The sequence below is a fragment of the Dendrobates tinctorius genome, unplaced genomic scaffold (assembly GCF_039654945.1).
Source record: "Dendrobates tinctorius isolate UK_male_01 unplaced genomic scaffold, ASM3965494v1 ptg000022l, whole genome shotgun sequence".
NCBI classification, from domain to species: Eukaryota; Metazoa; Chordata; class Amphibia; order Anura; family Dendrobatidae; genus Dendrobates; species Dendrobates tinctorius.
The window spans coordinates 53,911,333-53,926,103 of NW_027361690.1; the positions used below are offsets into that span (position 1 = coordinate 53,911,333).

A 14,771-nucleotide genomic window follows, 5' to 3' on the forward strand; every position below is an offset into this window, starting at 1 on the left:
GCAAATCTCTTCACTGGCTCCCAATTTCCCAACGTATCCATTTTAAACTACTAACACTGACCTACAAGGCCATCTATAACCTCCCTCCTCCATATATTTCCAAACTAATTTCTCAATATCTTCCCTCACATAATCTCCGGTTCTGCCAAGACCTCCTTCTCTCCTCCATACTTATTCTCTCCTCACCCAATCGCTTCCAAGATTTCTCCCGAATACCCCCCATTCTCTGGAATTCTGTGCCCCAACACGTCCGGTTATCCACCACATTTGGATCCTTCAGACGGAACCTGAAACCCCACCTCTTCATAAAAGCTTACAACCTGTTATGACCACGCGGCCACCTCAACACCATCGGAGCTACTGCAACCCCCAACCTACTGTCTCCTTCCCCATAATCCTGTAGAATGTAAGCCCGCAAGGGCAGGGTCCTCTTCCCTCTGTACCAGTCTGTCATTGTTAGTTTTGTTTACTGTGATATTTGTATTTTGATGTAACCCCGTCTCATGTACAACACCATGGCATTAATGGTGCTATATAAATAAATAATACCAAAACTTTTTCTCCGCTCATAATCAATGGTTGGGTGAAGCCATTTATTGTCAAAACTACTGTGTTTTCTCTTTTTATATCATAATGACAACCCAAAACATCCAAATGACCTTGATCAAAAGTTCACATACCCTGGTGATTTTGGCCTGATAACATGCACAGAAGTTGACACAAATGGGTTTGAATTGCTACTAAAGGTAACATCCTCACCTGTGACAAATGCCATGACAATTCTTCGGGATGAAAAGAAAAACCCACAAATAATATCAACTGAAATACTTGACTCTCTGAAAACTAGCGGAGTGGCTGTTTCAAGATGCACAATAAGGAGGCACTGGTCCAGAAGGATGAATCCAAGGGCGCAGGGTGAGGTCGATGACTGTGATGGCAGCCATGTGCATGTACAACACTTCCATATCCCGTCATCAGGACAGTGTGAGAACATATCGGGACACAAAGCGATCAGTCATAACCACTGAGCCACTTATCACAAGAAAGAACTACTCATTCCTTTCACACATCGGACTGCTCACTGCTGACTATCCTTGATAATTACTGTCGCCAGGTAAAAGCTTCAGGTCCCAAAACAGAGGCCATCATTCAGTGAGAAGAACTCACTGAGCAATGGGGACCATACAGGCTTATTACTAGAATTATTGCTGCGATAAAGGGATAGATCTGGATACTAAGTATATATTACATCCCACAGGTAGTGCAAGGCCTTCAACTAACTTACGGTAACCCCTTCATGTTTTTTGTGGGACATGTTGTAGTTTTGAATGGCACAATTCATTTTACCATACAGTGTACTAAAAAAAAGGCAGAAAAAATTCAAGTGAGGTCAAAAGGTAAACTAAAAACAAACCTGGGTTGTTGTCTTTGTGCACCAAGCTGATGTTTTTTTTATTGGCACTATTATGGGTTACATACAGTGTTTTCATTGCTTTTTATTACATGCTTAGAGGAACAGTGGAAACTGAAATATAGCAATTCTTTTGTTTCGATTCGCTTTCTTTTTGGCGTTTAATATATGGTCCAAATTATATTATATTTTGAAAGATTGGATTTGTATGGACATGTCTAACAAATGTGTGTTTATTTTTTTACTGGAAAAAGTGGGGCAATTAACATTTTTATATATGTATTTTTTTTCAAACACTTATTTTTACTTGTATTTTTTAGTCTGCTTAGTGGTCCTGAACCCTGTGATCAGTTGATCGCTTATACTATAAAACAGAAATACTATACTATATACTGCAATAAACTTAAAGGGAATATGTCCTCAGATTTTGGCTACCTCATCGGAGAGCAGCATTATGTAGGCAAAGAGACCATTATTCCATGGATGTTTCACTTAGATTACCGGGTGCAGCAGCGGCGACACAATCAGAGTTTGTAGATTTAGCATGTAGCAGAGGTTGAGAAAGCTAACCCCGCCCCCACCAGGCTCTGTATGTACATTGTCTATAGACAGTGGGGTGCTTATCAAAGGAGGGGGTGGAGTCAGGTGCATGCACACACCACTGTAGTCTACATAGCAAAAACCTGCTGACAGATTCCTTTTAACTAATTACAGTATATGTTAAATTGAGGCTCGCCTGTGAGACCAAGCCTCAGTATTTGAACAGTATTTGAACAGTATTTCAACAGGGCATTTAAATGGTTAAACATATAAACTCTGTGTGGAAACTGCTCTTACAGACAAGTATCTAGACGTGACGTCATTGGCGCCACTCACTTCCTGATGCCTAAGCACACTGAATTATAAAGAACGCTAAGGAATGATGGGTCAATATTACTGCAACTAACAAATACCATAATGATATATTTTCTAATCGTGAAATAAACGCCACTATCCTCCTGAACTTGTCGTTTTCCTTTTCTTCCTCCGTTTCTCCTTTCCAGAGATATGTTCTCTACTTCCCTGTATGTAAATCTAGTCCTCTAGACGACGTCCATAGAAAAGATCAGAGGAAGACGCTCATATATCAGGAATGTAGAGGTGCAGGAACGAAAGAAAACTGCCAGATTCAGAGGAACAGCGGAATTTATATCAGTGCCATAAAATTATATCTTTCCGGCAGGTGAGAGATCCTCTGTAATACACCACTTACTTGTTATATGTGGCTTTGATATGGACGATTGGCACTTCTTCATACTTCAGTCCTCTCCACCGTAATGAACATGGCTCCCCAGGCATAGGTGGGAACAGGCTGTTGGACGATCAGACAATGCAATGAGTTGAAAAAAGCCATTTGTTTCACTTATTTTTGGACAGTGAGGTTACTGGTATCAAGTATGACCAGAAATGAGACATTTTTTCTGTTGCCAGATGTTCTCAACACCAGAATACCAAATAAATCACACTGCCCCATCCATTCATCTCGCAGCTGAAAGCCCATGTGGCTTCTCCTCTGCTGGGAGCGGGAGCCTTGATCTAGGAACAGAGAACACCTATACACAGCGAGGAAAATAAGTATTTCATACACTGCTGATTTTGCAAGGTTTCCCACCTACAAAGAATGAAGAGGTCTGTAATTTTTATCATAGGTACACTTCACGTGTGAGAGACAGAATGTAAAGACAGAGATCCAGAAAAATCCCATTGTATAATTTTTACATAATTAATGAAAGAAGTTTCTGATCACTTACCAACCAGCAAGAATTCTGGCTCTCACAGAAAGGTTAATTTTGCATTAAGAAGCCCTCCTACTCTGCACTCATTACCGGTATAGAAAACACCTGTCCACATAATCACACTACAACATCTCCACCATGGCCAAGACCAAAAGAGTTGTCTAAGGACACCAGGGGCAAAATTGTAGATACACAAGGCTGGGATGGGCTACAGTACAATAGGCAAGCAGCTTGGTGAGAAGGCAACAACTGTTGGCACAATTATTAGAAATTGGAAGAAACATTGGGGTAAGGAGGATTCTGAAAAAGGTCAGGAATCAGCCCAGAACTACATAGGAGGACCTGGTCAATGATCTGAAGAGAGCTGGGACCACAGTCTCAAACATTACCATTAGTAACACACTATGCAATCATGGATTATAATCCTGCAGGGTATGCAAGGTCCCCCTGCTCACGCCAGCATATGTCCAGGACAGTTTGACGTTCGCTAATGACCATCTGGATGATTAGGAGGAGGAATGGGAGATGGTGAAGTGGCCAAATAAGACTAAAATAGAACTTTTTGGTATCAACTCCACTTGCGGTGTTTGAGTGGTGGGGGGTGGGGGAAGGATGAGCACAACCTCAAGAACACTGCCCCAAACGTAAAGCATGGTGGTGGGAAACATCATACTTTGGGGGAGCTTTTATGCAAGTGGGACAGAACGACTGCACTGTACTGAAGTGAGGATGGATGGGGTCATGTATAGCGAGATTTTGAATAATAACCTCCTTCCCTCAGTAAGAGTATTGAAGATGGTTCATGGCTGGCTCTTCCAGCATGACAATGACCCAAAACAAACAGTCAGGGCAACTAAGGAGTGGCTCCATACAAAGAATTTCAAGGTCCTGGAGTGGCCTAGCCAGTCTCCAGACCTGAACCCAATAGAAATTCTTTGGAGATGAAACGCAATGTTGCCCAACAGCCCAAAACCTGAAAGATCTGGAGAAGATCTGTATGGAGGAGAGGGCCATAATCTCTGCTACAAATGTTGGCAAACTTGGTCAAGAACTACAGGAAACAGCTGACCTGTGTAACTGCAAGCAAAGGTTTCTGTACCAGATATTAAGTTCTGTTTTTCTATTGCATCAAATACGTATTTCATGCAATAAAGAAAATGCAAATTAATTATGTAAAAATCATACAGTGTGATTTTGTTTTTTATTTTTAGATTCTCTCTCTCACAGTTGGAAGTGTACCAAAGATAAAAAGGACAGACCTCTCTATTATTTGTAGGTGGAAAAACTTGCAAACTCTGTAGTGCATCAAATATTTATTTTCCCCACCATCACCTGCTATCTAATGGGTTGTTCTGGTCAGGGCTGTGGAGTCGGTAAACCAAACCTGCGACTCCGACTCCTCAATTTCCCTTACACCGACTCCGACTCCCACATATATTGCTTATATTTAAATGAAAAATTTATTGTAGTACAATGTGAACACCAGACAATTGATCATTTCTATGATCCAATAATCAAGATATTTAGGTAGAACATAATATCTATTTATTGGAATACAACTTTAGAACACAAAAAACTGTAATAAATTGTAAATATGTAATACACTATGTAATATCGATTACATATATACAGTACAAACCAAAAGTTTGGACACACCTCATTCAAAAAGTTTTCTTTATTTTCATGACTATGAAAATTGTAGATTCACTCTGAAGGCATCAAAACTATGAATTACACGTGGAATTATATAATTAACAAAAAAGTGTGAAACAACTGAAAACATGTCTTATATTCTAGTTTCTTCAAAGTAGCCACCGTTTGCTTTGATTACTGCTTTGCACACTCTTGGCATTCTCTTGATGAGCTTCAAGAGGTGGTCACCGGAAATGGTCTTCCAACAGTCTTGAAGGAGTTTCCAGAGATGCTTAGCACTTGTTGGCCCTTTTGCCTTCACTCTGCGGTCCAGCTCACCCCAAACCATCTCGATTGGGTTCAGGTCTGGTGACTGTGGAGGCCAGGTCATCTGGCGTAGCACCCCATGACTCTCCTTCATGGTCAAATAGCCCTTACACAGCCTGGAGGTGTGTTTGGGGTCATTGTCCTGTTGAAAAATAAATGATGGTCCAACTAAACACAAACCGAATGGAATAGCATGCCACTGCAAGATGCTGTGGTAGCCATGCTGGTTCAGTATTCCTTCAATTTTGAATAAATCCCCAACAGTGTCACCAACAAAGCACCATCACACCTCCTCCTCCATGCTTCACGGAGTGAACCAGGCATGTAGAGTCCATCCGTTCACCTTTTCTGCGTCGCACAAAGACATGGTAGTTAGAACCAAAGACCTCAATTTTGGACTCATCAGACCAAAGCACAGATTTCCACTGGTCTAATGTCCATTCCTTGTGTTCTTTAGCCCAAACAAGTCTCTTCTGCTTGTTGCCTGTCCTTAGCAGTGGTTTCCTAGCAGCTATTTTACCATGAAGGCCTGCTGCACAAAGTCTCCTCTTAACAGTTGTTGAGGAGATGTGTCTGCTGCTAGAACTCTGTGTGGCATTGACCTGGTCTCTAATCTGAGCTGCTGTTAACCTGCGATTTCTGAGGCTGGTGACTCGGATGAACTTATCCTCCGCAGCAGAGGTGACTCTTTGTCTTCCTTTCCTGAGGTGGTCCTCATGAGAGCCAGTTTCTTTGTAGCGCTTGATGGTTTTTGCCACTGCACTTGGGGACACTTTCAAAGTTTTCCCAATTTTTCGAACTGACTGACCTTCATTTCTTAAAGTAATGATGGCAACTCGTTTTTCTTTACTTAGCTGCTTTTTTCTTGCCATAATACAAATTCTAACAGTCTATTCAGTAGGACTATCACCTGTGTATCCACCAGACTTCAGCACAACACAACTGATGGTCCCAACCCCATTTATAAGGCAAAAAAATCCCACTTATTAAACCTGACAGGGCACACCTGTGTAGTGAAAACCATTTCCGGTGACTACCTCTTGAAGCTCATCAAGAGAATGCCAAGAGTGTGCAAAGCAGTAATCAAAGCAAAAGGTGGCTACTTTGAAGAACCTAGAATATAAGACATATTTTCAGTTGTTTCACACTTTTTTGCTAATTATATAATTCCACATGTGTTAATTCACAGTCTTGATGCCTTCAGAGTGAATCTACAATTTTCATAGTCATGAAAATAAAGAAAACTCTTCGAATGAGAAGGTGTGTCCAAACTTTTGGTCTGTACTGTGTGTATATATATATATATATATATATATATATATATATATATATATATATATATATGCACACACATACACACACTATGACTTATCTCAGCTAAGACAAAGCCTAGATCCTCAGGCTACATTCACACTATGGACGTAGCCAGGACCAAACCTAGGGGGGGGGGGCAAAACCTCATGCTGCTCCGCAGAACTTCATACTGCACACCTCAGCTGCGGCAGAACCTCATACTGCACACCCCTACACTTGAAAATAAAGCCTGCACCTTAAGAAGATGTGGTGATGAATGCAGTCTATTTATTCCAACTATCAGTTGATGTTGATGTGTTACTGAAGACGACCAATGCCTGTCCTGGGCGTCCTTTTGGGCAGCTATGAGGTGTCCCTGACTGGTGCTAAAAAAAAAGGAGTGCTATCCGGCTTTCATTCTTTTTGGTACAGATATGATATGGATACAGATATGGATAAATGGATATATACGTAGATAGCAAAAGCAGATTAGAAATCTGCTCTATTGAAAACATTATCTATGAGCTCAAAAACCTTTCAGGTGATGTGGTTTTTTCAAAAGCTGATCTGCTTTTGCAGCTGAAAAACGTATCCTCAAAAAACGCAGGAAAAACGCTGTGTGAATGTAGCCTTAGATCAGGAATAGAACAGCCATTTATAGGACATTTCATAACTTTCCCAAATTCCTATGAAAAAATATTCAGCACATTCTGCATTGAACTACTGTACCCAATTTATTATATATTTTAGGAGTCGGTCCATTTAATACCGACTCCACCAAAATGAGCACTAACTCAGATTCCACAGCCCTGGTTCTGGTCCCAAACAATATCTGCAAATGTGAACAAAGAGCGGCATGTAGGACTTATTCATACTAATTAAGGCTGCTTTTACACTTACTGTGTTTCAAGGCCAATTTTGCGGCCCCAATAGATTCCTATGGGGCCGCAAAATCGGCCCGCAAAAATTCCACGGTGCGCCGCATGCCACACAGGCCGTATTTGCAGCCGTGATAAAAGATCGAGCTTGCTCGATGTTTTATACGGCATATGGATAAGGCCCCCATTGAATAACAACCGTGACTTCCAGTTTTGCGGAACGCCATTTTTTTTACCAACATTATTTCCATAGTATTGGAAAAATAAAAAACTGTGATCCACAAACTTTTTTGTTGCCTGTTATTGCGATGGTCTGTAAAAATTGTGGATATACGGTCCGCAAAAAATGCGGTAAGTGTAAAAGTAGCCTAACAGAGGTGAAGATAACTGTGCCAGTCCCTGCTTCCTACCTTCCAGCTTGTGGGCGACACAGAGAAAAGATTATTTATAGCTCTGAATCTGTTTGATTTTATTGTCCGGATAAGATAAGACTTTGCCCAGCGGACTGGATATGTGTAAAATAACAAACGCAGTCATACTCACCTACCTGCACCCACTTGCCTCTTGCACAGGCAAAATAAGTGTCGATTTCACAGTTCCACCACCTGCCAGACTGCAACAGCTCGTGATTGGCTGCAGTGGTTACATTACTTTGAGGAGTGTATCACTGGATATTTTATGATGATCCGCTACTCAAAATCACCTGTCTAATGCAGCCAGTCATGGGTTACAGCAGTTTGGCCAATGGTGGAGCTGACGTCACCGCTTTCTAACTATGTAGTAGCCTGCGCTGGATCCAGCTGCCAGTAAACTCAGGGAGAAGGACTGCTTTTTTTTTTTTCTCTTACATATTCAGTCCAGTGTCCAAACTTTTAGCTTGCTCTGACAACCCCTTTAAGGCCAGGGTCACACTTGCAAGAAACTCGCACGAGTCTCGCACCTTAATACTCGGCACTGCTGACGGCACTCGGATCGAAGCGTTCAGCTGCATAGAAATACATGCAGCCGCATACGCCGGTCCTGAGTGACGGTTATTGAGGTGCGAGTTTCTCGCAAGTCTGACCCTGGCCTAAAACTATCACCAGCGGTCTGGGAGAACCAGAATGTTGGCCACTTTGTAAAATGTGGTACCCTGCAACATGACATGCTGGCAGGTCAATAAATGTAGTTTTCTTCACTGCAACTAAGGCTGACAAGTTCATTTTAATACCTAAGCCAGGCCCCTTGTCTGTTTATGCATCAGCTGTTACAGAAGGGGGCTGACATGCCTACTGAAATAGGCGAGTCAGCCAGACCCCTTCGCACCCAGCACTGATGACATGGTGACATAAGACGCTATTATTGGAGTTATTCACAGGCCAGATTTGAAGCTATCTGGACCTGAAGATCAGGTGGCTTTACTAACAGAAATACAATAGTAAGTTCTATACCTTGCCTTTTTGAACATATATACTTTTTTTTTTTTAGCTCTACAACCAATTTATCATATTCATGGGCCTGAAATTTTTTTTATTCCATTACTAGTGGTCAATAATACTCAATATACTTGAGTATTTTTTTTTTTTAAGAAATGTTGAACCCAGCACACACATACTATGATGGCTGTACTAGGCAAGTCGATTTGTTTGGGTACATTATTTTCCATTTAAAATACAATTGATAAGTTACATGTAAAGCAATAGATAATTCTATCTTCCCCGTTCTTTTCTGCACAGTAAATTTTGCTTTTTATAATATTGCTGTTTTCCTGCACTCACCGTCCCTATAGGAACCTGCATTATGGATCTGGGGCAAGCAGCTTGTGGTCTAGCGGCAAATCACTGCAGGCTGCAAGCACTTTCAATGGCGGTAATAAAGCTACTGCCACGTAATTCAACAACGATAATCAATAAAAATGTGTTACTTATCCATTGTCTGCAAATGTAAAAGAATATAAGCAAAACAGAAAAAAAAACTCAGTCTCCTTAGAATTTGTTGTGATCAATGAAATACAAACAAAACTAACATTTCTAAATGAAAATAAGTTATTGATGTGACAATTTTCTATTGGTCCACTTTATTTGCTGCTGTTATTTTTTTCTGCTGTTATTTTTTTCCAGGCCGATAACTAGAAATGTTAATTCTTATCTTGCAGCAGACATAGGTTAAAGAAGACCATAACTGGCCAATAAAGGGGATTTCTAAGTTCCTATCAAATGTGTAGAAAGGGAGTGAATGGTATAAAATAAATAAGGCATCAAGAACCCTGGTGACCCACATAGGCCTTTGTTGCTGCAAAGTTTAAATTAGTGATTGGCAGCAGCGGTCAATAGTCAGGGTGTCATCACTGCAGTCAATTATACAAAGACCAACAGGGAGCATCGATACAGCAGGTGATTTAAAAGCCGGGAATAGCTTCATTTAGCAATTTTTTTATTGTTATTGTTCTTGTCTTCTGCACAGGAACTTGAAAAAAATCGAATTAGTCTTACCGGTAATTCGGTTTCTAGGAACCTTCCACGACAGCCACCTTGGAGGTTGTCTCCCCGCCCTAATAGGGGACAGGAACACAAAGAGGTTAAATAAATCTCCCCTTCCTGCTACCTCAGTGTTTTTTCTGACATACTAGCATGAATAGTTACCGCCAGTAGAGCAGGAATCATCAGGCAAACATATCATATAGGGAGGGAAATTAGTGCTGTTGTGGAAGGTTCCTAGAAACCGAATTACCGGTAAGTCTAATTCTATTTTCTCTAGTCACCTTCCACGACAGCCACCTTGGAGTCATGCCAACGTTAATTTTTCTAGGGAGGGACTACGGCTTGCAAGACGCGTCTGCCGAACGTCAGATCCCTATTGAAATCCAGTCTATAGTGTCTAGTAAAGGTGTGCACAGAGGACCAGGTGGCAGCTCTGCATATCTGCTCCGACGACGTATTTCCCCTCGCTGCCCAGGACGTAGCGACTGATCGAGTGGAGTGGGCTGTTAACGACTCAAGAGGAGAGAGATGTCTTGAAGAATATGCCAGGGAGATTGACTGCTTGATCCAGCCCGCTATCGTGTTCTTTGCCGCTTTCTTCCCTTTGTTTCTTCCTGAATACTGGAGGAACAGGTTCTGATCAATTTTCCAATCCCTGGTTGCCTCGAGGTAGTGGAGAACTACCCTGCGAACGTCCAGGGTATGAAACCTTCCCTCCTTCGGATTAGAAGAATTTGGGCAAAATGAGGGCAACACGATATCCTGGCTTCTATGAAAGTCTGACACCACCTTGGGCAAAAAGGAGGGGTCTAGACGTAGTACTATACTGTCTGAATTGAGTAGGAGGTAAGGTTCCTTTACTGATAGGGCCTGTAGCTCCCCATCCGTCTAGCCGATGTGATTGCCACCAGAAACACTGTTTTGAGTGTAAGAATCTTTAATGAGATTTCTGACAGGGGCTCAAACGGGACATGTGTCAGGCTGTTGAGTACTAAATTAAGATCCCAGGGGGGAACCCGATTAGGGAGTGAAGGGCGAATCCTGCCTGCCGCTACCATGAATCGCTTGACCCAGCAGTGTCTGGCTAGGTCTTGGTCAAAAAAAGAACTAAGAGCAGATACCTGTACTTTCAACGTACTTGTAGTAAGGCCTAGATCTAACCCTTTCTGCAGGAAGTCTAATATTTGGGCAATATTTGGATGGGAGGGGTCAGGGGCCCCAGGGAGGCACCAGGAGCAAAATTTTTCCATATTTTGCCATAAATTGCATTCGTCACCAGCTTTCTACTTTTTTGAAGGGTCCGAATTACCTCATCCGACAACCCTTTACCTTCAGAATATTGGCTTCAATAACCAAGCTGCTAGGCGTAGCCTGGTCGGGTTCGGGTGTAGTAAGGGACCCTGAAACAGGAGGTCGGTCCTTTGGGGTAGAAGCAAGAGACCTTCTTGGGCCATGTCCAACAGAGCGCTGTACCAGTTCCGCCCTGGCCACATGGGAGCCACTAGGATCATTGTGACTCCATCTGCTCTTATCTTTTGTAACGTTCTTGCCAGCATCGGGATTGGGGGAAAAAGCGTACGCCAGTCTGAAAACCCATGGATGGGCAAATGCATCCGTCCCCTGGGCTCCGTATGTGAGACTGAGGGAGAAATAAGTCGCTGCTTTTGCATTCTGCACATTCGCGAACAGGTCGACTTCTGGGTCTCCCCATCTTGAGGCTAGGGTCTGGAAGACCTCCTGGTTCAGACACCATTCTCCTGGATGGACGTCCTTCCTGCTCAAGAAGTCTGCTTTGATGTTTTCCGACCCCTTCAGGTGTACTGCGGAAATGGATAACAGGTGCTTCTCTGCCCAGAGGAAGATTCTTGTTGCTACCTTCTTTAGACTGGCGTACTTTGTGCCCCCTTGGTGTCTGAGATATGCCACCGTGGTCACATTGTCGAAGTATATCCGAACATGATGGTTCTTGACCAGGGCTGATGCGGCTTTCAGTGACTCCTCCACCGCCGTCAACTCCCTTAGGTTTGAAGATCCGGATCTTATGTTCTGGGGCCACTGCCCCTGAAAGTATGAATCCTCGACCACAGCCCCCCAGCCCTCAGGCTGGCATCGGTACATAGTACTTTTAGAGGAAGTTGATCCCAACTTACTCCTCGTCTCAGGTTTCGGTAACTCAGCCACCACCAAAGGGCCGCTTTTACATGCCCTGGAAGCAGAACCTTTTCTGATAGGTTGCTCGGATACTTCCTCGCGTTCATCAGGACATATGATTGGAGGACTCATGTATGAGCTTGTGCCCAGGATACCGCCTGAATGCACGCCGTCAGGGAACCCAGGATGGACATGGCGTCCCTCAACGTTGGCGCCCTTTGGTCTCTGAACCTGATTATTTTTTGCCAAAGGTCTTTTTGCCGATCTTCGGGGAGAAAGGAGGTTCTTTTCTCCGAATCCAAAAGGATCCGACTTCTAGAGATTCAGTATCCACCCTAGGCCTTCGAGTATCTGTAGGGTTCTTGATACGTCCTGGTTCAGCCGGGTTACCGATGGTGCGACGATCAGATCGTCTAGATACGGCACAATGCATATCCCCTGAAGCCGGATAGAGATGACTACTTCCCTCATGATCTTCGTGAATACCCTTGGTGCTGGGGATACCCCAAACGGCAGGGCACTGAACTGGAAGTGGCTGATTCCTTGGTCGTGGGAGACCGCGAACCTCAGAAACTTCCGGTGATCTGGATGAATGGGAACGTGGTAATACGCGTCCCTTAGATCTATCATAGCCATTTGCCAGTTTTGCCCAATGAGCGGGATCGCTGACTTCACCGATTCCATCTTGAACCTTCGTTACTTGATGAAGTGGTTCAGGGGCTTTAGGATTATTAAGAGCCTGTGTTTCCCTGAGGGTTTTTTTATTGGGAACAGGCGAGAATAATGTCCCCTGCCCTCCTCTTGCGGAGGTACATATGAGACCACTTCTTCCCGTAGGAGTTCTTCTATCTGACGTAACAATATTTTCTGCAGACTTGGGGACTGTGCCGGGGTAATTCTTAGGGCGTTTGGGGGGGGGGGGTGCTCGAACTCCAGCTTCAGCCCATATTGTATAGTGTGCAGGACCCACTGGTTCGAGGTCGTGGCCTTCCATTGGGCGTGAAACTGTGTGAGTCGACCCCCTACCCGGGAGTCACTGCTTCTCCGGGGGCTGCTGCTGTTGGGGCACAAGGATGTTTCTTCCTTTACCCCCTTTCGGGTAGCTCCATCGACCCGTCTTGCCCTTTCCCCTGAATGGCCTCTGGGAGGTCTGCTCTCTTGAGGGACGATAAAACCGCCTTTTGGTGGATTTCTTTTCTGGCAGTGATTTATTCTTGTCTGAGGCCTTCTCCAGGATATCATCTAGGACCGGCCCAAACACGTGGTGTCCCTGGAAGGGGATAGCACACAGTTTCGTCTTGGAGGTGATATCACCCCCCATGACTTCAGCCACAAGGCTCTCCTGGCCGAGTTTGAAAGGACAAGGGACCTTTCTGCTACCCGTACCGTTTCTCCTGAGGCATCAGCCAAATACCCTGTTGCCTTCTGGAGGATTGATAGGGAATCTAGGATTTCCTCTCTTGGAGTGCCCCCCGATAGGTGGTCTTCCAACGTGCGTAGCCAGAAAAACAAAGATCTGGCCACGCAGGTGGATGCAATATTTGCTTTCAGCAGGTTCGTAGAGGCCTCCCAGGACTTTTTAAGATGGCTCTCTATTTTGCGATCCATTGGATCCTTCAATTGGGAGGCATCCTCAAAGGGTAAGGACGTCTTCTTAGTGACCCTAGATACTTGGACGTCTATTTTAGGGATCTCCCAAACAGAACTATCACCCTCTAGGGGAAAACGTTTTTTTAGCTCAGAGGGCACACTAAGTGCCTTCTCGGGGGAGGACCACTCCTGAGCTATTAAATCCTTTATAACCTCATGAACTGGGAAACCCTTTCTACCTCTGGGTTTCAACCCTCCAAACATCTCCTCCTGGACTGAGAGCTTGATCTCCTCCTCCTCTAATCCCATGATATTTCTCACCATGGATACTAACTCCTCCATATCCTCCGAGGAGAAATAATATTTTTTTCGCATCATGACTGGAGGTGGACATGGAGCCCTCATTTTCCCAAATATCCTTCGATCTGAAGGAACGTACCCCTCCCCCGAGTCAGCCTCCACGGGTGCCCTTTTCCTCTTTTTTGAGGCAGGGCCCTGGGCCTCGGGGGTCTGGGCTGCTATGGAGGTCTGAACCTCCTGCCTAATGAGAGTCTTTATGCTGTCAAACAGGGAGGGTTGTTCGGTGCGCAGGATATTTTGCATACAGGGATGGCATAACTTCTTTCTGTAGTCAGAAGGAAACCTGGCACCACAAATACCACACTTGCGGGGGGTTTTAGGGGCAGAGGCCTTGTCTTCCTGCAAGAAGAAGAGAAAGCTTACTCAGACCTGTGCCACCATATTTTGACAGACAAGGGACCTGGCCCTGCTGCTCACTGTAGGAGGGGGAACGCTGGGCTCCGCAGATGCTGCATCTGAGGGCTTCTCACCATCCATGTCCGTACACACCACAGACACACTGCGCTTACCTGGAGCTGCTGTACCCTTTTTAAGGCTGTTGCTGGCGTTCGTTCTCTGGTGCTCCTCCCTCCTCCTCTGTCCCTGGGGAGGACGCTGGTCGACCCCCGCCGCTGTTCGAGCCAATTCCTGGATCCCCCGGGCGCCGGCGCGCGTTTCCCCATTGCAGGACGCCGGAGGCCGCAAACCGGAAGTGCGCGTCATCGCTACTTCCGGTCTACTGCCCGTCCCCTCTGGCGCACGCGGCTTCCCCATGCAGCGCTGGAAGGAGGAAGGACGCCGGGGAGCTGTGCAGGACCCCGGCAGGCACCATACCGCCCGCTTTACCCCGGAGGGCGCGGGAAGGGCGGTCATGTCCCGAGTCACACCGGTGGTGGAGACGGGAGCAGCGCATGGA

At 44.6% G+C, this 14,771-nt stretch overlaps 1 protein-coding gene across 3 annotated transcripts in view; it reads right to left on the reverse strand.

Moving 5' to 3' along the window:
- MRPS11 (mitochondrial ribosomal protein S11) overlaps positions 1-14,771 on the reverse strand; it is a 57,765-nt gene that overhangs the window by 31,042 nt on the left and 11,952 nt on the right. For 2 of the 3 annotated variants that reach the window (XM_073568718.1, XM_073568720.1), the window contains one exon: positions 2,664-2,762. The exons of the other annotated variant lie outside the window; for it this stretch is intronic. In XM_073568718.1, the coding sequence (XP_073424819.1) occupies positions 2,664-2,762 (99 nt within the window). The remainder of the gene's footprint in view (positions 1-2,663; positions 2,763-14,771) is intronic. 3 annotated transcript variants of the gene reach the window in all.